Here is a 27,846-nt window from a genome sequence, read left to right on the forward strand (position 1 = left end):
TCCCTCAACTTTATAACTCACTTAGATAAATTTAGTCCATATAAATCTCATGTCCACCATGTTAAAGAAAAGTAGATTCTGTCTCAAAAAAGGTCAAAACTTGTGAACTAGCAAACCTACTCCTCAAAATAACAGACTAACTTAGGGACTGCTTTAGCTCCTGGCACTTAAGGTTTTCAATCAAAGCCTACGTGGCCATTTTTCAAGGATGTTTATGGGGTTGGACTAGACAATCTCTGAGGTGTCTTCCAAGACTCTAAGAGTCTGTTATTCTACATTTGGTATGGCCCTCCAAAAGAGCAAAGGATATGAAAAAGATAGTCCTAGGGTCCAGGCAATGGTATTCACCATTCTTCTGCAGCCTCAAATTTCTCAGAGCTTAGAATTATCATAATGATCATGATTGTCAAAATGGCTAAGCATATAAATGATAGAGCTTTTCTATGAGATCACAGTAAGGGTTTGGAAGTCTAAATGGATCTGAAATGATGACAAAGTTATTTAAGTCTTAGTCTGGGGAAATAGGGTGAGCACTACTTTTCTCAAAGTGAAACAGTTTAGTCACTTTAACAAATCCAAATAGTTTTCCAAGATGGTTGGAACACTTCATAGAACAATTCTTCACACAATGTATCAGTGTCTATTTTTCCACATTATTTCCAACACTTTCCTTCTTTTGTAATTTTTGTAACCTCATTTGTAATTTCAATAAAACTATTCCAACATTGTATTGAGGAATGCAAGCATCAAAGGACTAAGTGAAAGTGGGTAGTCCCAATGTTATAACTTTAAAGGACAACACTAATTTGTATATACTGCCAGAGTATTCCTTTTAAGAAATCATTGTTCTATCTAAGTTATAATTCAAATATTTCAGGGGCTCTTAGGGACTTGTTAAATGGATTTACCAAAGATATATTATAAGTGTTAAAATGGATACCAAATACCATTCCCAACGTACTTCCATAAAGTCATACCTCATCTCTTCTCTAAGCTAAGTATCTTGGGAATACAATACAATATAATGGAAAAGACTCTGGATTTGGATTCAGACTCAGAGCATATAATTTTAAGTCCTAGCTTTCTTATTCTCTGTGTGACTTTGGGCAAATTTTTTTCACCTCTCTGAGACTCAGTTTACTCATCTGTAAAAAGAGGAAGTTGGACTAGATACTCTTGAAGACACCTTCTCTCTCTAAATCTACATACACATGATTTTGAGGATTTGATGATTGCCTCAGCATCCCAAAATAGTTGAAATAATCTTTCATAAATTTTTTTTTTAATTTTCAGATCCAAATATTCTTCCTCCCTCCACTCCCTCCCATAACCAACGAGAAGGCAAGAAATACAATAGCCATTGTACATATGAGGTCATGCACAACATATAGAAATAATCTTCTAAATTCACCCTTAAAGCTACATCAAGAAAAGGAGTAAGCAGAATCTCTGTCCTATAACTTGCTAATGTTGTTCGTGTAAAGACTTCAGATGACCTTTGAAAATGCCCTGCAGCTTTCACTCCCCCAGAAGGTCCAATGTGATCTAGTTGTTGTTGGTTTCTCAGAAGGATTCCCAAAGCTACAGACATCTGCTAGACATGACCTGGGACAAAGACAACTCGGGAAAACCCACAAGGAAGGAAATCCCACTGAGTGAGAAACTGTTTCTGTGTTCCTTTTAAAGCCACAGTTGACTATTGTTTAGTTACGAAAAGCTTAAGTTGAAAGTTGCTGCTGATTCCAGGGTCAGTTACTTGGCTCACTGCTGGGCTTAGGCAATGAAGGGATACAGAAGTTCCTGTGTCCTGCTGCAAAGACTGTCAGAGGCTTGATAAAACAGCTGAGGGAGTAGGCTGCCAATAGCCAAGACTCTGTACTGGTCAGTGCTTTGCCCTAGATGTAGACAGACTATGTAAAGAGAATGAACAATGTGGTCATTAGCTGTCTGGGGATCACTTTGTCATCCAAGACTGGCATTGTATGACTCGTTCTCATGAGTCCTTGTGCTCCTTTTAAATTGTAATAAATCGAACAGATTTCAGATAGTCACCTTGCCCACTTGCCACAGGAATGTTATATATTTTCCAAATTCTCTTTCTCTGCTTCTCTGTGTCTGTCTCTTTCTATGTGTCTTTGTGTGTCTCCCTGTATGTGTGTGTGTGTGTGTGTGTGTGTGTGTGTGTGTATCTCCCGCTCTCTCTTCCTGTCCCCTCTCTCTTTGTTTCTGTCTCAGAAGGGAGCAACATATATTGGATGACTAATGATTGGTCATGGTGATGACTTTAGGTGGTGATCCTAAAAAGACACAATCTCTTTAGCTCAAGTGTCTTGAGACAGGAGCCAACGATCAGAGAAGAATCCAATTCTTTTACCTTTTGGGGAGGGGAGAAGAGGATTTTCTCTTCCTTCTCCTCCATCCCTTCCAAGCATCAGACATAAAGTCCTACAGTGAAATTATTCACCCAGAGGGAGACATCCCAACCAGAAATTAGAGTTTGAAAGAATTCAAAGCTCAGATGAGGGAACGTGATACATGGTTCTAACAGATACACATATGTAGTCACTTGAGGTTGAAAGTAGCTTTAAGTAATGGTTCCTCTGGCAGCAGAAAAATAATTAGCTATGGATGCAAGAGACAGGTAACCCTGTCCAAGAAGAAGAGAAAAGACCCTGGAAGCCCAGCTGAGTCATTCACCCAAGAGAGACAGTTTTTCCCAAAGGGAAAGGACTTCATAGGAGAGAAAGGACATTAAACCTTTTAGTATCAGATGTGAGTGTTGCCTTGACCACAAGCATTCCTACATGTGTGCTTCATTACTGAGCTACTCTAAATTTTTGCCTCTTCTTCTCAAAGAAGGTATTTGTGGGAAATAAACACCTTAGTTTGCCATCTTGGTAAATGCAGTGAACTAATTGTAACCACAGGGGAAAGCACAGTGGTGGAAGTTTGTGAGCTATAGTAGTAAGAGTGGGTTCCCGTAAATAGCAGCTGCTCCCCAGAGATTGATTCCCCATACTCAAGACTGACATAAAGGAAGTAAGCCAGAGGGAGTGCTATACTAATAATGACCTTGAAAATCTATCATCTTGCTGAGATGGGGGAGAGATGGGAGCCTAGTAGCATTTCTGCCACAATTTACAAAAATAGAGGAAAGAAAAATAAAATTCTTTTCAAACATGTATAATTAAGCAAAACAAATTCTTGTACTATTCATGTCAAGAAAATGTATGTCTGATTCTGCCTTTCTGTCACAAGATATGAAGTATGCTTCATCATCAGTTATCAGTATTTGTGGCTGGTCATGGCTTAGATCAGAGGTCTTAAGTCTTTCAAAGTTGTCTTTGCACTACTGTAGTTATTGTACAAATAGTTCTCCTGATCTCTTCAGTGCATCAATTTATAGAAGTCTTCACATACTTCTCTGAAACTAATCCCTTTCTTATGGGATTAGTTTTTTCTTATGATGCAATAACATTGCATTATATTTATATATATATAATTTCTTCAGCAATTTCCCAATTGATAGGTACTCCCATAGTTTCCAGTACTTGACCACTATGAAGAGAATTGAACTCTGTGTGTGTGTGTGCATGTGTGCGTGTGTGTGTCTTCTTTTCCTCTTTCTTTGATTTCTTTGGAGTGTGGTCCACTAGTATTAATAAAATGAGATAATAGTTGTAAAAAGTGATTAGCACAGTGCTCTACACATAGTAGGTACACTATAAATGTTTCCTGCCCCCCTCCTTCTTCTTTTCATTATCCTAATATTATCACTTGATCAAAAGGTACACAAAGTTTAGTGACTTTAGAGACATAGTTCCAAATTGCTTTCCAGAATGAATGACCAAATTCATAGCACTAAATATGGCTGTTTTACCACAGTCCCTCTATCACTTGTCATTTTCCTTTGTTCACATATTTGTCAGTGTGGTGGGAATAGGGTAGAACTTGAGTTTCTTTACTTTGTATTTTTCTAATTTTTAGTGGTTTGGGGATTTTCCCATATGTTTGTGCTAGATTAAGTTTCGTCCTATGAAAACTATGTGTTTATATTCTTTAATCATTTATCAATTGGGGAATGGCTCTTATTCTTATAAATTTGAATCCAATCAGTGACATATCTTGAAAATAAGACCTTTATTAAAGAAATTTACTGAAAAGTTTTTTTACCAGTGAACAATTTCCCATCTAATTTTAACTAGATTGGTTTTGTTTGTGCAAAAGCTTTCAAAATGTTATGTAAATAAAATTGTCCATTATATTTTCTGTAAATCTTTCTATTGCTTGTTTCCTCATGAACTTTTTCTATATCTATAAGTTTGAAAGTTAATTTCTTCCTTGGTTCTCTAATTAGACTACTATGTGACCTTTTATGTCTCAATCATGTATCGATTAGGAGATTGTTTTGGTATATAATATAAGGTATTAGTCTAAGCCTAATTTCTGCTGGACTGTTTTCTAATTGTCTGAGCAGTTTTCTTCAGTAGTGAATCTTTAACCCAGTAGTTGGGGTCTTAGGGCTTATTGGACACTAGGCTAAAAGGGTTGTTTACTTCTAAATATTGTGTACTTAATTTGTTACAATTTTGATTTTATTTTTAAAATATTTTATTTGCTTTATTCAGCCAAGATCTGCTTTCTCACTTTCCTACCCCGATCCCTCTCCCACTGAAAAGAGAAGGAAAAACAAACATTAAAACATGTGTAGTTAATCAAAATGAATTTCTACAATGGTTATGTCCAAAAAGAAATCGTCTCATTCTCCATTATGAGCCCCTCACCTCACTAATAATGTTTCATTATTAGTTCTCTGGAATCATGGTTGATCATTATACTGATAAAAGTTCAGGAAAATAGTATTCCTTCATATTTATATACCATAACTCAGTTGTCCCAATTTATGACCACTCCTTCAGATTCCCATTCTTTGCCTTCTCAAAAAGAGATATAAATATTTTTGTAAATCCTTAGAGTTTGTTTTTCTTAGAACTGATCCCTATCCTTTCTCAAATTCTTCCTCCCCCTGCTCCCCTTTTCTTCCCACTTCTTTGTTAAGTGAAATGTATAACTGTTTCTATCTCTATGTATTTATATATTCTTCCTTCTTTTGACCATTTCAGATGAGAGTGACATTCAAGTGTCAGCTTTTCCACCCACTTTCTCCTTTGTATACTAGATGTATACTTGTGCACCACAATTATGTGAGATAATTTCCCCTAATTTTCTTTTCCCTTCCCTTCACTCCACCTAGTATATTACATTTCCCTTCTCCTTCCATTCTTCTCTTACAATCATCAAGACATAATAGAACCATTCTCAGATCTTGTCTAATTGGGCTCCTTCTATGACCCCTATGATGATAGTGTTCTGAGATGAAATATGTATCATCTTTTCATATTTTAATGTAAGTAGTTTATCCTTCTTTAGTCCTTGGTGTTCATTCACATTTACATTTTTATGTTTCTCTGCATTCCTGTGTTTGAAAATCAGTTTCTATGCAGTGTTGGTCTTTTTATTAGGAATGCTTGGAAGTACTATGTTTCAATAAAAATACATTTTTCCCCCTGTGTAATTATGCTCAGTTTTTCTGGATTCTTGGCTATAAGCCCATACATACCCTTTTGTTGTTGTTCTTTCAGTTTTGTCTCTTTGTGACCCCATTTGGGGTTTTCTTGGCAAAGAGTACAGTATGTAGCATTTTTCCATTTCCTTCTCCAGCTCATTTGACAGATAAAGACCTGAGTCAAACAGGGTTAGGTGACTTACCCAGGGACTCACAGCTAGTAAGTCTCTGAGGCTAGGCTGGAACTCAGGAAGATGGGTCTTCCTGGCTTCAGGTCAGTTGCTCTATCCATTGAGCCACCTAACTGCCCCATACATATCCTTCATCTCCTAGAATGCTATGTCTTCCACATCCTTATATTGGCAGTTGCCAAATCTTGTGTGATTCAGGCTAAGGCACCTTGGTATCAAATTTTCTTTTTGGCTGCTTGCAGTATTTCTTCTTCGATTTGGGAGCTCTGAATTTTGTCTGAAGGAATCCAGGTAATTGTCATTTTGAGGCTTCTTTTAGGAGATGATCCGTGATTGCTCTCTAGTTCTAAGAGATCTGTTCTAATACTTTCTATAATGTCTAGATTCAGTTTTTTTGGTCATGGCATTCAGATAGTGCAATGATTCTTAAATTTTTTTCTCCTTGATCTGTTTTCCAGGTTATTTGTTTTTGCTCTATGATACATTACATCTTATCCTATTTTTTTCAGTTTCTTGACTGTTTTAATATTTCTTGTTGCTTCACGGAGTCGTTGCCTTCTATTTGATTCATTCTAATTTTCAGGGCATTTGTTGTTTGAATAAAGTTTTTTACCTCTTATACCAAGATACTAATTCCTTTTCCAATTTTTTCTTCCACATCTCTCACTCTTTTCCAATTTTCATTTCCTCAGTCTCTTTCTACTGATAAAAATATTTTAAGCTCTTTTTAAATCTCTTGCTCCATTTCTTTTTTATTAATTTTTTTTTATTTTCAGTGTTCTACAATCACTACCATATAACTTAGATATTTTTCCCTCCCTCCCCTCTACCTTCCCTCTCCCTCCCCAAGATGGCATATAATTTTGTATAGGTTCTACACATACATTCCTATTAAGTACATTTTCACTATAATCATGCTGTGTAGAAGAATTAAAATGAATGGGAAAAATCTTATAACAAACCAAAACGTAATACAAAAGAAAATGATCTGCTACATTCTGCGATTGAATTCCATAGTTCTTTCTCTGGATGTGGAATGCATTTTGCCTTAAAAGACCATTGGAAGTTTTTTAAGTCCTTGCATTGCAATGAAGTTCCAAGTCTACCAGAAAAACTCTCGCACACTGTGGTCATTGCTGTGCACAAAGTTCTCCTGATTTTGCTCCTTTCACTCAGCATCAGATTATATAAGTCTTTCCATGCCTCTCTGAAGTCTTCCTGTTCATCATTTCTTATGGTGCAATAGTATTCCATTACATTCATATACCATAATTTATTCAGCCATTCCTCAACTGATGGGCATCCACTTGATTTCCAGTTTTTGGCCACCACAAAGAGTGTTGCTATAAATATTTTTGTACATGTGGGACCCTTTCCCATTTTTATGGTCTCTTGGGGATACAGTTCTAGTAGCGATATTGCTGGGTCAAAGGGTATGCATATTTTTGTAGCCCTTTGGGCATAGTTCCAAATTGCTCTCCAGAGTGGTTGGACCAGTTCACAGCTCCATCAACAATGTATTCGTGTTCCAACTCTCCCACATCCTCTCCAACATTTATCATCTTCCTGTTCTGTCATGTTTTCCAATCTGATAGGTGTGATGTAGTACCTCAGAGTTGTTTTGATTTGCATCTCTCTAATCAAAAGTGATTTAGAACATTTTTTCATATGACTATAGATATCTTTAGTTACTTCATCTGAAAATTGCCTGCTCATATCCTCTAACGATTTATCAGCTGGGGAATGACTTCATTCATTTATTTTCTTAAAAAAATACACACTTGAATAGTAGTGTGGCCGGCACCCCAAGGGATGCAGACAGCTCAAGTACATGATACTTGCCCTGTGAAAAGCTTATAATCAAGTGATCTTTCCTTAAAAAGTGAGCATAAGATATTGACTATGAACAGAGACAACTTATTGCTTCAGTCTGAGCAATGATTTAATTTTATACCATTATTTTATACTTGCAAGTCACAAGAAAAGCCCACTAGTATGCTCTATATTGGAAGTGAAAATCACAGCCTGAGAGTCTGTGTCTCCTACTAGGTTTATACACAACTAGGAGCTGCAGGGGAATAATGAATAAAGCTAAAATGAACATAAGTAGCAATAAGACACAGCGGTACTGATAAAACTGGGCCACTGGATTGACCACCTACCTTCAAATTTTAATTATTTCTTCTCTTACATTCTGCATCACTAGTGTTGCTTCTTCCTCTTGATAGATACTTATTTACTCAGAACACTCATTCTAGGGGGACACAGCTCAAAATACACCTTCCATAATAGAACTCTACAAAGGGCTACCCACTGTAATTACTTTTATTCTCCAGTGTTTATAACATATTATTTTCAAGCATCCATGAGAATCATTTCTTTCTGATTCTATGCTTCCTCTCCTTGACAATTTATTATTTATTTTAAAAAATAATTTATGTTCTGTGATTATGTCTAAATACTATCCAAAAATAAAGCAAAAATTGCATAAAATATAATGTTCTAATGAAAGAATGCTTACTCACTTGTCTCTAAAGGAAAAATTAATCAGCAGAAGCTTTGATACCAAATTAAAATAATTTTTTTTGAGGAAATGAATAAGTGCCATCCTTTATCTCTGTCATAAATACATATTCCTTTATGGATCCTATGAGGATCTTCATAGAAACTATGCTTAGCTCTAACATTGGTTTCTGGCAAGATGGCCATAACATTTTTCTAAATGACCTTAGAGGGATATTGCCAAATACCAACTTAAATTGGCCTAATTTAAGTGGTACCCAAGAGAGTTACAAATATCTGAATAGCACGTAACATATCTTAAACTTTTTCATTATCTATGAAAATAATTTATGCCCCCCACTTGAATTCAAAAGAGAATGGTATTTTTAGTTAAGTGAATACATATAGGTAGTGGATCGTTTACATAAGAATATATTATATCTACATGTAATAGATGAGATGGCAGGAAAAGGAGCATGCACAATAGATTTCCACTTGTTCAAGATTTTTCTTGATGGAGCAATGAAAACAATATATAAAATCACTGCAACAGTGTAAATCAGAAGAAAGAACAAAAAAAATAGCACTAAAGCTACGTAATCATAATGATCAAGCTTGGTCTTGAAGAAGAGAAGAGAAAATGTACCTGAAGCCTGCAGAAAAATCACCAGGGGAAGAATTTCAAACCAAAGGGAAGTCTACAATTCTGTCACTCTGAACCAGCAAGGCTTTCCAGTTGGCTGATAGGGGTTAAATCCAACAGCTGTCTGCTGTTGCTCAGATCCAAAACAAGGAAAGAAACACAGATCTCAGGGGAAGGGGGAGGGGAGGGACAGGTACAAAAATAACATAATTTGTCCCAGATTGGACCACTGTGGGAGCACTGAAAGTCTGTAGATCCCCAGCCTGTCCCTGAGGATCCTGGAAAAATAAAACAGTCAACATGCCCAAGAAAGCTGCAACACTACTAGCCTAGACCTTCCTTTTGGAAGTACACAGAATCCAGCTGATATCAAATAGGAAGTAAGCAAGAAACATAAGTAATTTTTTTTAAAAAAGAAGAATCCTTCCATAAGATGACAAAAATATTCAAGACAAAAGCCCAAGACAAAATGACTCCAAAACATCTACAAGTTCTGCCTCAAAGGAAAACACAGAGTGGGTAAAAACTAAACTAAAAATAATGGAAAAGATGAAGCACGAGGTTAAAATTATTTCATAAGTGAAATGAGAGCGCTAAAGGAACAAATCTGAAAAGAAATGAGAGTTATGGAAGAAAGATTTGGAAATGGAATTAACAGCTTAGCATATGGTACAAAACCTCACCTAAGCAAAAAAACTCCATGAAAACTGTAATGGATCAAAGAAAAACTGATGACTACATGAGACAGCAAAACATATTAAAACAAAGTCAAGAGACAGGATGCTAGGAAGATGGCAGAGTAAGGCAGGAAATTACCTGGCTTTCCCAAAGTCCCTCACAAATAATTGAAAATAATGCTTCAAAGAGAACTTTAGAAAGGCAAAAATAATTAAAAGTCGGGGTAAAGCAGTTGTCCAGGCTAAGACAACTTAGAAGGATATGGTCTAGTTTGATTGAAATGTAGAAACCTCCATGCAGATACCACTGAATCAACAACACAGCTGGGGCCAGTTGTGTTGACAGCAGTCTCAGCTTCAGGAACTTTTGCCTCAGAGACAATATTGGGGGTTAGGGGAAGATTACAGGGCCCTCTGCTGGTGCTGGACATAGGGACCAAGTGTGTTGACCAGATGTGTTCCCAAGCTGTGTCTGTGGATGAAGAACAGTGACTACATATTATTGAGTGTGGTCATGGAGTGGCAGGGGCCCTGCAGACTATGGTCACTTTCAGAAGAACAGAGCCGTTGGTCCCTGGTCTTAGTTCCAGGGCAGAGGGGTGAGCTAAAGCTTGTAGCCCTGGGAGAAACCACAGGGAGTAAGAGCATTTGAGGTCAAGTCCCCAGATACAGCTCAGAAAACAACATCATGAAAATCCTGAAGCCTGAGACATTATTCCCCACACCTTGTCATTAGAGCCTGACTCTAACATAAATTTATTAACCAAGAAATAAGCTGCTAAAAAATGAGTAAGCAAAAGAGAAAGAACCCTACCATAGATAGCTATGATGATGAACAGGTTTCAAACTTAGAAGAAAACAGTGAAGTCAAAATAGTTGTTTCTAACACTTCAAAGAAAAATGTAAAATGGCCACAGATCCAAAATAAGTTCTTGGAAGAGCTTAAAAAATGACTTTAAAAATGAAATGAGAGTGAATAAAAATTAGGGAAAAGTCAGAGTAATGCAAAAATAATTGTAAAAAGAAAGTCAACCAATTGGAAAAAGAGATCCAAAAACTTATGGAAGAAAAATGATTCTTTAAACATTGGAACTGAGCAAGGGGAAGCTAATAACTTCCTAAGATGTCAAGAGATGATCAACAAAACAACATTTAAAGAATGAAAAAGTAGAATATGTGAAATGTCACATTACAAAAATAACTCATTCAGAAGACATATTAAGGAAAGACAATATAAGGATTGTTGGACTACTTGAGTCCAGAAAAGAGTCTAGACGCTATACTTCAAGAAATTATTAAGAAAAATCACCCTAAAGTTTTAGAACTAGAGATAGAAATGGAAATTGAAAAAAAAATCCACCACTCACCACCAGATCCTAAGAGGGAAAATCACAAGAACATTACAACTAAGTTTCAAATCTCCCAGGTCAAGGAAAAATACTGCAAGCAATTAGAAGAAACAATTTAAATATTGTACAGTTACAGTCAAAATAACATAAAATTTAGCACCTTTTACATTAAAAGACCGAAGGGCATGGGACATAATATTCCAAAGAGCAAAGGAACTGGGTTTGCAACCAATAATAACTTATCCAGGGAAGATGAATATAAACCTGAAAGGGAAAAAATGGATATCTAATGAACTAAAAGACTTTCAGGTATTCTTGAGGAAAAGATCAGAACTTAACAGAAAATTTGACCTACAAGAATCAGGGGAAACATAAGAAGGCAAATATGAAAATGCAATTATTGGGAATTTAATAAGGTCAAATTGTTTACTTCTTATATGAGAAAACATTAGCTTTAACTCTTAAGAATGTTATTACCAGGGTAGTTTGACAGACAAAACATAGATAGAAGGCCTGGAGTTGAGTTGAGTAAGTAGAGACGATTCTAAAAAATGAAACTGGATAGGGTGAGGTAAAATGGAGCAATTATTTTGTACAAATGAAGAATGAATGGAAGAACTGTTATAGTGGAGGTTAGGAGAGGGAGGAAAGCTGGTAATGCTAGAACATTATTTTAATCAGAACTGAGTTAAAGAGGGAATAACATATACATCTAGAAAAGTATAAAAGTCTTCTTAACTTACAGAGAAATAGGAGGGCAAGGGGATAGGATAAGGAAAGGATTTTTATAAGGGGTATAGATTAGTGAGGCAGTTGTCAAAACTATATTAGATATCTGAGAAGGGAGAGGATAAAAATAGAGGGACAGAAGCATAAACAGTGAAGAAAAATGGGATGGAGGAAAATACACAACTAGTTATAATCTTGAATGTGAATGGGACGAATGCACCAATAAAATGGAAATGGATAGCAGTTGCTGGATTGTAAGGTACATAAAAGGGAGTAAAATACAAGAAAACTGGAAAGTTAGAAAGGGACTGATCTGTGAAGGACTTTAAATGCCAAATAGGATTTTATATTTAATCCTGCAGGTAAAAGGGGCCACTGGAGTTTGTTAAGTAGGGGATTAGGGCATGTGACATGGTCAGAACCAAGCATTAGTAAGAATGCTTTGGCAGCTGAGTGAAGGATGGACTGGAGTATGGAGAGATTTAAGGCAGGGAGAACAAACAGGAGGTTATTGCAATAGTCTAGGCATGAGGTGATTGTTAAGGGCCTGAACAAGGATGGTGGCTGGGTGAGTGGAGAAAAGAGGACAAATTCAAAGATAATGTATTCATTGTATATAACCAAGGAGTTGAGGCTAAAAAATAGTTCCTGTACAAAATATCTCAAGGTTTTAGGAGATTTCAAGCTCAATACGAAGCAACATGGTGATGTGACAATCCAAAAAACTAAGACTACTCTATGTTGCATTAATAGAATAAAATCATAGCATTTATAGCTGGAGGGGGCGGTAGATGTCATCTAATCCAAGCCTTTTATTTAAGAAGTGGAGAAACTGAGTCCCAGAGAGAGGAAGTACTTAAGGTGACGTAAGTAGAAAGTAGCAGAACCAGAATTTGAAGGCTTTCCAACATGGTAGAGCCTATTAGAACTTGTATTCAAGTAGTAATAGCCTTCCAGGACATGGGATCACATCTACTACATGGTCAGACTTCAGAGTTGGACTTTATAGAGTCCTTAAATTAAGTTGATTAAATGATTACCAATTCACTCAGAGATTCTTTAAAATGTCATGAGCAAACATTAATTGAACACTTAATCCTTACCTCCTAAAGACCAACGAATTAGGAGTTAGAGAACTTGGGTTTGAATTCTAGCTTTACTACTTATGACTTTACTGGTCTTGGCCAAGTCACATAAACTCACTAGTATTCAAATTTCCTCATTCATAAAACAGGTGTGTAATATTAAATGGCTCCTAAGGTCTCTTCTAGATTTAAACTAAGAATATTCCAAGATACTGAAATCCAGATACTTCAGAAATTTGTAAAGACTAGATTTGTTTCATTTGGTCCCAGAAGACAGAACCAGGTGCAACTGCACACAAATTCCATTGAGGTGGGGAGAAGACTTACTATTAATTAGAACTGTTCAAAAGTAGACTGTGTATGTGTTCGTCCTTTCTTGCCAAAGAAGACCATGCCATCAGAGAAATAATGACATGACTTGCATTTGACTTTGTTTTGCATGAGGGAGGGCTGTGCAGGTCACGAGCCTCACTTTCTCCTCCAGAGCCATCTGAATCCAGTGACCAGATATTCATCAGGATGACTGGTTATGACTCAGGATGAGGTGGTACGGTGGATACAGCACCAGTGCAGGGGTCAGGAGGACTTGAAAAGTAGACTATGCTACCCAGAAGGTCTTCAGATAGGTTTGCCAACCACTTATTGGGTGTGCCATAGCAAGGATTCCTTTCATGTATCTGAGTTGGACTAAATGACCACTAAAATATCCCTTCCAACTCTTAAATTCTGTGATTCTGTAACTTTAAGTATATAGTTCTTTCCACTACAATAAAAAGGTATAGTATCCAGGGAAAGAAAGGTAATTGTTTTTTGCCTAACACTTTGCTTTGCACAAAGTAGGTACGTTAAAAAAATATTCATTGAATTGAAGTTTTAGAGAGGTTAGAATTAGGCTTTATGCAAGAAAAAAAATCATAATAATTGAAGTTGTTCCAACACAGAATGGGCTGCCTTGGGAAGTAAGTGCATTTCCATTTCTGGAGGTCTTCAAGCAGAAAGAGTCTGCTGACCGTTTCAGGCAGATGTTGTAGGAGGGATTCTTGGATTGCAATGGATTGGACTAGGTGGCATCTGAGAGTTCTCCTGACTCAGATTCTGTGAAATCTCAGCTCCAAAATTAACTAGATGCATGATCCTGGGCATTCAATTAAACTCTCTGAAGCTTAATTTGCTCATTAGTAAAAAGGGCAAACTACTTGTTTTACTTGCTTCATAGGGTTGTTGGGAGGAAAATACTTTGTAAAATTTAAAGTTCTATCTATACTAATGAAATTAAAAATAATGATGACAATAATATTTTGTACTACAGGCATTGTTTTATTTGAATTTCAGTCAGAGATTGTAAAAAAAAAAGATAATTGTCAAAGACAGAAATAAGGAAATTTTTAGGTAATATGACACACTACTCTGGATTCTCATAAATCTAACCCTGAATAGCTACCCTGTGGCTTGGGTTTTCAGAAGATCCAGTTAAGAGTATGGTTCAATCACCTGGACAATGGAAACCATAAGACAGGAGGCACATCCCTGGACCAGTTCTGGGCAGGAACTCTAACAAAAAGTTTTTTAGCAGAGACTGAAAGTCCCATTGTCAAGTGTACTGAGTCAAGTTCTCTGGATGTGTCACTCAGCCCACAGGTGGCATATATCCCATGACACTCCTAAGTGCCTCCCAAAACAGATGAAAAAAAGTAATTGGAAAATATTTAACAAAATAAAAATACAATAAAACACAGATGGCATTAAAATTCAAAACTATATCAATATGCTGTTTAAGGAAGCCTTACTTATAGACTAGTGGCCCCATTTCTCTTCCAGTTTGGTACAACTACTGTGGACCACTGTGGTTTTGGCCTTTCTTCCCTTTTCCTTTCCTCTTCAGTTGACTCAGGTTCAGCCCCAGTATTCTAGGATTTACGTGTTAAAATCAATTCAATCCATTTTTTTTTCCAATTCAACAAATATTTCTGGCATTTTGGGTGAGGTGAGGTAATGAAAAATATTGGTCTTGCATATACAAACTTCAGCCATTGTACTCTCTCTACATTCCCTTCACAGCTTCATATTTCCCCCCACATGCTGCTGAATCTCAAATTTTTATTTCCATTCCTGACCTGTCAGAGCACCTAATTCTCTATCTCCAGCTACTTAGAGGACTTTTCTACTTGGATCTTTCATTGTCACTCAAATTCACCACATCTGTAAAATGAAGGATTTGGATTAGACGATGCCTTAGTTTCCTTTCAGCTCTAATAATCTAAGTCTGTATCTTAATACGTGTAGGGAGAACTGATTTTATTCATGCGAGCACCCTCTGCCTTGGTCATCATGTCTCCATTTCCATTACCGAACCTTGGTCCTCATCAAATTAAGGCCAGCACCATTTCCCCAGTATTTTACTTCCAAGTTGCTTTCCATCCTTCACCTCTGCCTTTCTGTACTTGCCTAAGCGACGACTCACCTCATTAAAATACATACTCTTCACCCTTCTTCTCTGCAACAGGAAACTTTCCCTGCTCCTCTTCCCATGGCTTCACTCTTCCCCCTCCTGCTGTCACCCAGTCTAGGCACATGGGTTGATCGACACTGACGCCAGAAGAGAAAGACCTCTGACACTGGGTGACAGACCGCCCACCTCCCCTTTCCCCAGAACCTCCCTGCCTTCCTTTTTCATTTATCCACTTAGCAGATGGGGTGTGTGTGAAGAGGGAAGCGGAGAGGATGGGAGTCTAGGATCCGACATTGTCTCTGACAGTGAAAGGGGGCTGCTGCTGCTGCTGCTGCTGGTGGTAGTGGGGTGGCTGGAGGAAAGCGGATCCATTCTGCGGGGTTCTAGCCGTCAGGTTCGGTCCTCACGGGGGCAGGAGTGGTCTGCCCTAGGACTAGAGTACCCCCCCCCCCCCCCCAATTTCGAACAAGTACTAACTCTCTTTGCCATCTGCGGCCCTTACCCCCTGAACCTGACACCCCAACACTCCACCTCCCACCGCAGGAGGAAGCTGATCCCAGCGCCGCTGGGCTTGCGCGTGTCTCCGGGTTCCCAGCTCATCCGCCCGCCTCCGACCCCCGCTCCAGGCTGCAGCTAGAGCTGGAGCAGCGCCCCACCTCTCCGGAGCCAGACTCCGCCTCCTCCCCCTCCACTCGGCTCGGCCCCTCCTACCAGCCGAGTCCAAGCTCGGGCTCCTAGACGATCTTCGCCGGAAATTCCCGAAGCCCTCCCTCCCCACCTTTTTTTCCCTTTTCCTTTTACCCTTGTTCTCTCGACTGTGATTCCCCCTCCCCCTCCTTCTTCCCCTATTTGAAATCAAGATGGAGGATAGCAGCCACCACTGGGATTCCTGATTCCTGAAGAAGCGGCAAATTCCTCCTTTCCCCCCCTTCCCCACTCCTGCTGCACGGATTGCACCCCTTCCCTTCCCCACCCCTCCCCTCCCCTCTCCCAGTGCACCTTTCCCCACCCCCTTTTCCCCTCCCCCTCCGCAATTGTGTGTCTGGATCTGCCGCCTCCTCCCCACGGGCGCCGCGGAGCCCCTGCCGGTCCCCAGCCGGCCCTCCGGAGCCAGGCGGGCAGCGCTTGCTGGCCTCGCCTCCCAGCGAGCTACGTGCCCTCCGTCGGAGTACACTTGTATGTCCCCGTGTTCCTCGTGGGCAGCAACAGCGGCCGCCGCCAGCAGCACCAGCTCCAGCCCGGGCTCGGGCTCCTTCTCTCGGCCGCCGGCTGGTCAGCCGGCCGCCGCTTCCTCGGGCGCTCCTCCTCCTCCGGCCCCGGGAGAGCGGCGCTGAGCTGCCGCGGATCGCTGCCGCCCGAGCCTCCGCAGTTTCGGCCAGGGGAAGCCGGGAGCCACAGCAGGGACTGCAAGAGCGGACCTTCCTCCCCGGACCCCGAGACCAGCTCGCTGGGGGGAGGAGGAGGGGAAGGAAGAGGGGGTGGAGGTGGAGGAGGAGGAGGAGGAGGAGGAGGAGGTGCAGAGGGGCGGTAGGGAAGGAGGGGTCTTGCCCGGAGGAGCCGCCACCGCAGCCATGAGCGGCAGCGGCAGCGGCAGCAGCACCAACCCTGCCGCCGCCGCCGCCTCCGCCGCCTCCTCCTCCTCTTCCTCGGCCGCCGCCAGCACCAGCACCAGCGCGAGCGCCGGCGGCGGGGGCAATGCAGGTGAAGGGGCCGAGGAGGCAGCCAAGGACTTGGCCGACATCACCGCGTTTTTCAGATCTGGTGAGTGAACTTGCCACCCGGGATTAAGGGTCTGGAAAACCTAAGGCCCCCAAAGAAACCCTAACACCGGAGTGCTGTCGTTTGGGGGGGTGGTTATGTGGGGAGGAGAGTGCCCAGCTGAGCAGAGAAAAGGGGACGGAGTGACCAGATGTGTATGTGTATGGGGCGGGGGGCTGACCAGAATCTTGGAAGGAGCGAAGGTCGTGATTGGCCGCTTTGGGACGGGCTGAAGCGAGAAATCGGAATTAAAGATTTATCTTGCCGGTGCCCGAGAGGCGGCCCCCGTCTCTTCTCCCCTCCCACTGTCTTCGGTTGGGTGTAGGTGTCCTCCCAGTGGCTCTCCTCTAGTAGAAGGCATTGATGTGCTGCACACACGTTGCCACTCTAGGAGCCACCTCCTCCTCCCCCAAGGCGATGATGTGATCTTTCCTTAAAAGAGCTCCACCCCCCCTCCCTTTTTCTGGTAGCGAGGGTAGGGAAACATGCCGGCTTCCCACTAGCTCTCAACAAGCTCTCATTCTCATTTTGTCTCTGTCTCTCTGTCTCTGTCTCTGTCTGTCTCTGTCTCTGTCTCTGTCTCTGTCTCTCTGTCTGTCTCTGTCTCTGTCTCTGTCTCCGTCTCCTCTCTTCTCTCGTTCTCCCCTCTTTCTCCTAGGTTTCTCTTCTTTCTCTGTTAGGTAAAAGGGGCCTTCTGTACATTTTGCCTGTCTTTTGCAATAAGATTTAAGGGGGTATTTTGAAGAAGAATAACGTCTATCTAGTATGCTCGGTATGGAGCAAGTAGGAGGCAAAGCCATCATTACTGTTTGAAAATCCCTTTGACCATTGCCAACCAAATTTTTTAAATTTCTTTTCTCCCCATACTCCCTAATAAATTAAAGGTGGGGTGGCTAGTGAATTACCACTGTTACCAGTGATCCTTTTTACTGGCGTTAGGAGGTTTCCAACTTTCATTTTATTACCTTTCCAAATGAAAAGTTCTTTCATCCAAGTAGGATAATTTTTAAAAAAGAGATAGCACAAAGCTGACATTTGGAATATTTTTTGTTTTGCCTTTTTTTTTTAACTAAAGAAAAGGAAGTGATTTTAGAAATTTAGCATGTGTCATCTAGAGGAAGTAGTGACTCCACTGATTATCTAGTGGAACACTGATGGCTCACTTGGCAGGCTGTGGACACACATGTCACTGGAAGCTGGAACAGCTCTCAGGCCAATATGTGAGAGAATTTTTCCCTAACCCAACATCCTCCCAGAGGCCTCCATACAGAATAAGTCTGGACTGGGGGAAGGGGAGGGAATTGAGAGAAGTGGTAATCTGGTATGGAGTCATGCATGGTCCAAACAACAGCAAAGATCTGAGTTAGTTCTGAGGTCCACTCTAAAGCATGCCCAAGCCCCATTTTGAATCTGAAAACTCCAAAGAAGACTCTCTCTGAGTAAACTGAGTTAACAGCCAATTGAACTAGAAAAGATGTTAGAGATCATTTTGTCCAGTTGTTATCAATGAGACAGTAAAGACTCAGAGAGGTAGCTAAAGCCCCAAAGAAAGTTACTGACAGAGCTAGGCTTAAAATTCAGGTTTCCTGGTTCTCAGTTAAGTCCTTTTTTTACCTTATCATGGCTGTCACTATTAGGGGAAAGGGTAGAGAAGAACACTTCCTACCCTAAAAGTCAGTTGGGAATTTGAGGATCAAAACATGAGAACTGGAATTTACTTTGGAGGTCAACCTGTTATGATTTTACTGAAGCCCAGAGAGGATAAGTGATTTATCTAAAATCATATATAGAATTTAGCTAAGCTAGATTCAAACTGTAGTTCTTTCTGTAACTCCAAGTTCAGTGCTTTAAAAATTTTTTTAAATATTTGCATATTCAATATGCATCATATTACTTTGCACATATGATTATGATTATATTCGACATAAATCATGTAAGGAGCCTATGTGGTGGTGGCATTACATTTTACTGTCTTAACATTTAAATAGCTTTCTGGGAAGTGTGCTTTCTTCAAACCATTTATATGACTTTTAGCAGTCAAAATGGAGGAATAAAACTGTGTGAGTCAAGCCGGACTAAAACTCTCCTGTACTCGTAGTTTTTGTTCTTGTTTTTTAAAATGTCTGCATGGGTTAGAGAGAGAAAAGAGAGGTATGGATGGACCAGTCACGAATAAACCAGGGACTAGAGGCCAGGGGTTGCTAATACTATTGCAGGCCTGCTGAATATCCTAAGAGTAGAGGAGAAAAGGGGAGACTGCAAAAATGCTAGCATTTAAAATGTTAACGTAATGGTGGGAAAATTCTTCAGTGGTTTTGCCTGGGAATCGATGGAGCGACCGATGTTGCTACTGAGTCACGTTTAGTCTTGGTAGATTTTTTAAAGGGGAACATTTGACAGACTCCTTCTGCCGGCATGGAAATGGAACCCTCCCTCTTACAGCAGGCCCTTCTCTTGGGACTCTCCTTGTCCTGGTGACGGGAGGGAGAGAGGGAACAGCTGCTCACCTCGAGCAGGCGAGAGCTGCCTGGATCCCTTAGGCATTGGACCGCTTGCTGTGGGGAGGCAGGCTGAACCCGGTGTGGGACAGACTGCCGGAGATTAGATCCTCCCCTTGCTAGATGTGGGGGGTGGGAGGCAGTGGAAGACCGGGAAGATTGCTTGTTGCGTGGAGACGCACTAAGAAGCAGCGCGGGTGGATTCTCCAGTGCCCCCAACACCCGGAACGCTGGGCGCAGCGCAGCAGCGCCGGGGGTGGGTGCGTGGGGGTCCCCCTCTGCCACCGCAGCAGCAGCCGCCGCAAGCAACAGGGGCTGAGGCGCTGGATGTGACTACCGCCCCCCTCCCTCTGCACCCCGCTCCTCCTCCTTCCCACTCCTCCCAGATCCCGCGCGAGCCTGGCCCTGGCAGCCCCTCCTTCTCCTCCCGTTGCTCCCAGCAGCTCCACTCCCTCTCAATCCCCAGCCGCTCACGCACTCTCCCAAAGAGGAAGAGGAGGAGGAGGAGGAAGAGGAGGAGGAGGGGACCGCGAGGGTAGCGGCAGCGGAGGCAGCCGAAGCTCATTTCGTCTGCTTTTGCTCTGGATGCGTTGTTTCTAAGCGGAGAGGAGGCCAGGAAAATGCAGACTCACCGCTGGAAACCCGAAGAAGGGGAACCGGGCGGGCTAGGTCGGTATCGCTCTGTCCGTATCACCAGGCTTTTGCCTCCCTCTCCTCAATGGGCGTGTGTGTCTGTGTGTGTGTGTTGGGGGGGATTCTGATGACGACTTGGGTTTAAGGAAGAAATCGCCTCCAGTGGCTAGAGGTGATGATTGAATTGGTCCCAATGGACCGTAGGAGAAAAGGGAAGGGCAGTTATACAAGGGGGTGCCTTTTCAAGGAAAGACTGTTAAAGAGAGGTGACGTTTGATGGAGAAGGGATGGTGGCTTGATGCTGGTGTGGGACTGAGCTCACCAGGCAGAGAGGGGAACCCCTTGGATGCGAGCAGCCAAATGGCAGGAGGCTAGAACTGGGGGCTTTGCTTTGAGCTGGAAAGGGAGTCCTGCTCTCAGGAGGCAGATGGCTTGGGGGGGGGGGGGGAGAGGAGGAATTGACTGATATTTCTCAGTTGACTTTTAAAAGCAAATCCCAAGAGATTTGGTGAAATCAGTTTAGTAATCTGGGTCACCGGGAGCAATTTATTGGTTTCTTCAGTAGTTCCAGAAAGATAATCAGAGACAGAAGTTATATCTACTGTAGAAGCTACAGATACAGAAGATATATGGCAAGTGTGCCTTCTGTTTTTCTCTTTCAAAGGCAGAATTGTTTCACTCACTCCAATAGGGCAGTTTTTAGAGTATATGCTGACTTTTCAGTGTCAAATTAGGTTTGATTTCTTCCTTGATTATCCCTTCTGATCTTACAGCTTAAGTTGAAAGCAGGGTCTTGCATGTTGAAGATTAGGGGAAATGTACAGAATTATAGTTTTTATTCAGCTAATGTAACATTTCCTTTAGAAGAGAAAATGTTTCACTCCTCTCCACTCCCCTAAATAAACTAAATTCTGTCCTGCCATTCTTACCCCACCACTGCCACCTGTCACAGAACAGACTCCATGTGCAGTGTTTAATTGTTCTCCACTAGAAGTTCTTTTATGACTTAAAGACAAAATTTTGGTGCTACCAAGAAAAAGCTTCATTACAACTCCACTGTAGATAGTAAGGAGAGCAATTGATTTGGTCTGAGTAATCCATAAAAACAGTGTCTAGGCTACCCAAAGACAATCTGATTATATTAGGGCTTCTTGTTCTGCCTCCTCCTTTGCAGTTCTTTTTGTTGTTCAATCCAGTCCCTGAGCTGAACCAGATACTCAACACATTTGCATGCTTCCTGCATTCCTCTGGGGACTAGGTGTCTGACTTATGTCCAAAAGCCAAAGTAGGTTTGGGTTACAAGTAGGAAGCTGTTGCCCTGTTCAGGTCTGATTCAACATCATTGAAGCTTCTTTGCTCTTCTTTCTTAGTAAAGATAAGTCTTAACTCTGAACCAGTGACCTAGATCTCTTGATCTAGCATCTACAGGAGTGATAACAGGCAGAGTCTGGAGGGTCCAGTCAGTTAGTGTTAGGATGACTGGGGGAATTAGAGGAAAGTGGGCTTTTGTGGAGGGGAAGAGAAAATATAAGATGAGTTGGCCATGAAGATAGTAGGATCATGGAATTTAGAACTGGAAGGTGTCTTAAAGATCAGTTGTGATAGAGACAGGTAAACAAGAGATTCAAGGTTGTCTAAGCAAATGTTCTTGCATTCCAGATATTGAACAGTGAATTGTCATCTGGTTTCTGAAGTGCCTTTCTTAAGATACAAACAAACATTTGATTGGGAAGAATATTCTTGGTAGGGGGTAGTAGTATGGAACGTGTGTGTATGTGTTTTCTAATATTTTCAAGGCCCAGCATTTCAGATTGCTAGCTATGAAAACACATAGATGTGAAACAGTAATTTCAAGGTGGTATTCCACCTTCTAACACACAATCTTCTACTTGCCTAGTGATCTCTGCCTTTTGCTCATCCATACTTTTTATGCCCTTTCTCATTGTATTATTTTCTCCACCATTAGGTAATGATCCAGACTTTTTTAATAGATAAGAATTCAAAGAAATGCTGACTTTTTTGCTTCAGTTAGGTCAGAGTTTATGCCACCACTCTAGTACTTATGTATTCTTTTTTTGCCCATGTGCCCATGCTTTCATTTAGTATGTCAAATATATAGAGAAATATTTTATGATTGAGGATCAAGGAACAATTGAATTTTACCAGCAACCAAAAAAATCACTTAAGAATTATTTTTGAGCATCTGATGTGTGTATGTGTATGTATAATATATATGTTTGAGGCATTGAATGTTAAGGAAATGTTAAGGAATGTTAATGAAAAAAATAAGCCCACAAAGAACAAAGCAAGCAAATTAACAACATGGATGGCAGAGTAGAACGTAGACTTACAGCTGAAAAATACTTTTAGTCTAATCTTCTCATTTTTTTCAGATGAAGAAGCTGATATCCCAGAAAGGTTAAATGATTTGCCCAAAGTTACGCTGCTAGTTGGTAGCAGAAACAGTATTAGAACCCAAATCTAAAGACTAGGCTAGTGCTTTTCCCACTAATACTACACTGCCTCTTCTGTCCAATAATTTGCTTTCATTACTTCTGAAGTCCATAGAGGCTCATAATTTTTATCGCCAATCTATTTTTGTGATTTATTCTTGTGGTAATAAATCAGTTTTTCATGACCTACTATTTAAGCATACAGGACTTAAAAAGGGTGATGTGCTTACGTAAATGCATTATTTTTAACCTGCTAATATGTTTTTAGGTTGGCATCAAAAGAGAGAACAGAAAAAGGTTTTGTGTCAGTCCTGAAATGTCACTGGGTCACTGCAGTACATTTCTCTCCCCATTGGTTCATGGTCTAGTCCCTTGTTATGGTCCCCATCCTTCCAAACAAGAATAAAATATGGCAAAGTCTCACAGAATTCTTAGTGGGAAGTCACATTGAATTTTTTATAAAATTATTAATTTTATGCTTTTCCTTATAACTTATTGTGATAATGACAATTTTATCCATATTTATGCTTTTAATGCTATTTATATGGTCAATCTTAAACTTGCCAAACTTAAGAATATCTTTCATGTGTCATCTTTTGCTAGGAAGGTGATTTTGTTTCTTTTACTGAACAATCATTGTGAATGACCTAACTAGAGATATGTATTTTATGGAAAAAATAGTAAGCATTTCTTTGTTAACCTCATTATTTCAAGAAGGATATGAGGAGGTTAAAGGAAATGTATTTTGATAGGGCAAGCGGTCTTTTATTGAGGTGGCACAATTACACTTAATTTAAAGAAAAGGGAAGTATCATCTAAAAATAATTCTATAAATGACTTTTAAGAAATCAAACTAGAATGACAGTGTTCATTGAAAGAAACTCAAGATCTTTTTAACTGTTCTATTGACATGGGACATTATTCTGCCTCTACCAGATGAGATGATATTTGTAAAACACTTAGCAAAGTGCCTGGCATGTAGTGGAACCTATATAAATGCTTATTCCCTCCCTGCCCACATCGTGCAATTTAAACTACCCACAGATATTAAAATGAAAGCTTTTGATGCCAATAGTTAGGTACAAAATAAAGCATATGATTTGATATGATAGTGGTGACAAAGAGTATGTGGTAGGAAACGAAATGTGCTCTGTTTCATGCATTAAAATTCACTGTAAATCAGAAGATACTTTCGAGCCTCTTAGTGAATTATTTTCACTATTTCTGATAGTGAAAACTATATTTTAATTTCATATCTGAGCTAGTCTTTTCTCTTATTATGCTATATTTACACTCAGAAAATGGAATTTTATTTGTTATTATTGGCAGAACTCCAGAAAATAATCAAATTCCTACTCAGTAGCCACATTTTATTGCCTAGTAAAGTCCCTTCTGTTAATGGGAATAAACCTTTTCTTTCCCTCAAAATTAAAATGCTAAAATAAACATCTCTCATTAAGAGGTGATATAATGAATTAGTTTTTTTTACTTATTATAATTGCTTTTGTGAGACACTCTTTAGAGTCACAGACATTAAGTATGAGAAGTGATTTTCTATATAATAGAAAACACAAATCAATTTGAAAGATACTCCACCATTTCTAGGTCTGACCAAGAAGAGCATTTTTTATGGGTACACTCTTTATCTTCTATTCGACTGAACCTTAATAAGCTAAGTAAACTGGGATGGGTAAATTCTGTAATTAGAATATTAATTAATTAATTAGAAAACTGCATGAAGAGACCATGTCTACTCCAGCCCCTTCATTTTATATATATGAAAACTGAGCCTCAAAGTCTGATTAGTTGCTAATGGTCACACAGGCAGTAGGAGTCAGAGTCAGCATTTGAACTCAGTTCCTCTGAGTCCAAATCCAGTGAATTTCCCAGTTTTTGAAGGCAGAGCTTAGCACACCAGTCATGCTTGTACAACGGACACAGGGTTCATATCCTAGCAGCAATAGATCACTAGTGTCATCTTTGTCAAAGAACATCCCAGTATTTTAGTTTTCAATGAATGCTTGTTGCCTGATTCTAGGACTTAATTTCCTACTATTTGCCTATTAAACTAGAATTGTTTTATGGAGAAATAAAGGGGACTGACTCTGAATAAAGAGTTCTGCCAACAATGGCTTACATAGGGCAGGAGAAAGAATAATGGCTATTATATATTGTCCTAAACAATTTTGGGAGTGGGGTAGCACTATAGGATATTTCTCTGAAGGGGAAGGAAAAACAAAAAGCTGAGGGAGAAAAAAAATGTCAGATTCAACTAACATTTATGAAATATTTATTATGAGCAGAATACTATGTTGGACCCTGAGGAAAGTAAAGGGCACACAATCTAAAAAGGAGATATGGCACAAAATACTTATAATACATAATAATACATAATAACACATAGGTATATGAGAGGTGGAATCCAAGTACAATGTGAGTTCCAAGGAAAGAAATATTGCTAATAAGAAGGCTTCATGGAGAAGGTAGCATTTGAGAAGAGGAGAAAGGAGGATAATTCTTGCCTACAATGTTCTGTTTTTCTTTGGTTTTTCTCTTTTTTTACAATCTTCAATAAGATAGTGAACGATCCTGATTCTTAACTTCTTTGACTTTGACTTGAGGCAGCTACAGGACACAGTGGATAGATCTTAGCACCCACCTCCCAGGATTGTTTTGGGGATTAAGCAAGATAATATTTGTAAAGTGCTTTACAAACTTATAAGTGCTATATAAATGCTAGGTATTTAGGCCCAGCAATTCACTCTGCCCTTTTAATAACACTTCCTCTACCACTGACTTCCTACTCAACACAGCATCTGACAGCTGCAGATTTTATTTCACCCATGATATTAGTTAAATAGAAACTAAGGTAACAGAATAAAGTTTTCCAGTGGAGTTTTTGAAGGTGATCAGTAGTCTTAAGTATCATTCATTCTTAGTTATAAAAATCTTATTCTTAAACTTATCCTGAAATTACTATCTGCTAAAATACTTTTTTGTGTTTCTTTCTTCTCTCATAGCATTACTACATCTAACAATGTGCCAGCTGAGTTCTTTGAAAGATAAACTCATAACCACTTTCCTTCTAAAAAGTTTTGAGAGAATGTAAACTGTATATTAATCTGAAAATTTTAAAAATGCATTCGTAGAATAGTTTTGGGGAAGAGTTAAATGGAATGGACAAGATGGGGGAAATTTGTTGTTTCTTAACATTATTGTGGGCTTCACAAATCATTATTTGAATAGAAGTGATTTTTCAGATGAGATAAACATATTCAAATCTAAGTATAAATGCACATTTCAAAGCCTACCCTGCTGGCTAAATGATTCTGTGACTCTTAATATAGCATAAATTAGTTTTGGCCAAGTGGTTGTTTTGATTATTCATACCTGTGCTCGCCTCCAATTAATAAGGAGAGTGTATGTTAGAAGAAAGATTTGTGTTGAGCAAAGTTCTGCTGTTTGGTTGTAAATTAGTAAATTTTTGAAATCTACATTGCCATAAACTGCCTTAACCATGAAGATTTGGTCTGCAAGATTAGTTTCTAGATTCAGATGGCTTTGTATTGGCTGTGACTGGGTGAATGAACCATGGTTTATTTTTCTGGCAGCATTTATTTCCATCAAGTGCAGTTATGAAATTCATGTAGTTTTTCCCAGTAAGCATTCTCTTCTTGGGAGGAGCAACTATTCATGTGGGGCTTGCATTCTGATAGTCCTTATAGATCTTCACTAAGGAACCCTGCTTTACTCTTGCTTCAGGATTAAAATACAGGCATTTTGGTTATATAGCTTGGCAAAGGTAGTACACCTTTGATGCTCTTTTTTTGTTGCTTGTAAACATTTTAACATTTTTTTAAATTAAGAAAAATGTGTACAAATCATTTTCTTTGGTTATTTTTCTATTTATTCAAAGTGGACTGCAGAGCACAATAATACTGATCTGATAGCCTCAAGTGTGGCTAAAGTGGTAGATGAATTCTGATCATAGGATTTGTATTGCTAGTGATTTGAGGTCATTTTGTCCTGGAGTTTAGGGTTGGAAGGACCTTCGCAGGTTATCAGATCCAGTCACTTTTACCATTGTAAAAATTCTTTCTACAGAAATTCTGACAATCTATCCTCAGTGTGAACACTCTTAGCAACTGGGAATTTAGTACTTTAGAAGACAGCCTATTTCATTGTTGGACAGCTCCCTTCTTGGCTAGGATCAGGTGACACCTCCTCCAGGAAGCCTTTGTTATTGTCTCCAATTGTTAGGACTCTGTTGCTCTCCTCTCAGAGATTACTTTGCATATTCTTTGTATGTAATTGTACTTGTTACCTGTCCCATCCCCTCCTCCCTAGAAGAATTTAAGTTCCCATAGAGACAGGGGTCTATTTGACTATCCATTCATTTTCCCCTAGTGCCTAGCACAGTAGGATATGGTAGTATTTTGGAGTAGCTTAATCAGTTCTTTTTTAATCAAATCATTGAATTGATGTCTGGAAAGTTCTTCCTTATGTACAGCTGAAACTGCTCTCCTTTTAACCCCAGATGTTTCCATCTTTAGTTGTACTTTTTTGCCCTCTGTACCTAAGCAGAACATTTTTTTTTTTCTTTTGTCAGGTGATGGCCCTTCGCATGTAGGTAGGCAGAGTTCAGATACTTACTCGATCTTTTCTCTTTTTGGTTTCTTCACCTCCAAGGGAACAAAATTGGCTTTCTGGGTGGTTAGTTTATCTCCTACTTTGAGAATTAATGCATAAGTCTTAAAATGTACCATTTCAAGCTTGACTTAAAGCAGTGTGATTAACCCTAAACAAAAATGTAATCATTTGGACTTTGGGAAAAATTCATATTTGAAAGTGTAGCATTCAGGAATTTTTTGAGGGAGGAAGGGCTGTGGAGTTTGAAATTTTCTCAACATACTTTTTTTTTTTTATTAGAGGAATAATGTTTGTATCTTGCAAAAATTAATCATAAAATTGTGAGATTCTATAGAAGAGGTGGTTTGAGTCTAAATGAAAAAAAGATGGTGTCAGTCTCATTTAAAATCTGTTTTTATGTCATTGAATTCAGATGAGTGATGTGCAGACTTACTGTGCTTTTTGAGTGCCATTGCACAGTTGTGTGCATTTTTGTGAAAGAGGATGGAGTAGAGATTGATCATGAAATGTGGAGTGTATATATAAAATTGATACCCAGTTGTTTATAGTTAGTCCTCAGTTTAATAGTCATAGTGACATTAACAAACCATGGAAAGAGATGTATTCAGTAAAGAAGTGATGTTTACTTTGGGAAGTTTAAATTGATCAAATTTGCCTGCTCTC

General features: G+C 39.6%; 1 protein-coding gene across 5 annotated transcripts in view; it reads left to right on the forward strand.

Moving 5' to 3' along the window:
* The first annotated feature begins 16,662 nt into the window (after positions 1 to 16,662).
* Positions 16,663 to 27,846, forward strand: part of TRIO (trio Rho guanine nucleotide exchange factor) — a 509,362-nt gene continuing 498,178 nt past the window's right edge. Inside the window, exon 1 of one of the 5 annotated variants that reach the window (XR_011966271.1) lies at positions 16,663 to 16,952. Coding sequence is in view for 4 of the 5 variants with exons in the window: in XM_072605443.1 (XP_072461544.1) it covers positions 16,763 to 16,952 (190 nt within the window). In the remaining variant the exon portion in view is untranslated. Of the gene's footprint in view, positions 16,953 to 19,978; positions 20,117 to 27,846 lie in introns of those variants that run through there. The other 4 variants (XM_072605443.1, XM_072605438.1, XM_072605440.1 and 1 more) reach the window with 4 other exon arrangements.

Source organism: Notamacropus eugenii, chromosome 4 (genome assembly GCF_028372415.1).
Source record: "Notamacropus eugenii isolate mMacEug1 chromosome 4, mMacEug1.pri_v2, whole genome shotgun sequence".
NCBI classification, from domain to species: domain Eukaryota; kingdom Metazoa; phylum Chordata; class Mammalia; order Diprotodontia; family Macropodidae; genus Notamacropus; species Notamacropus eugenii.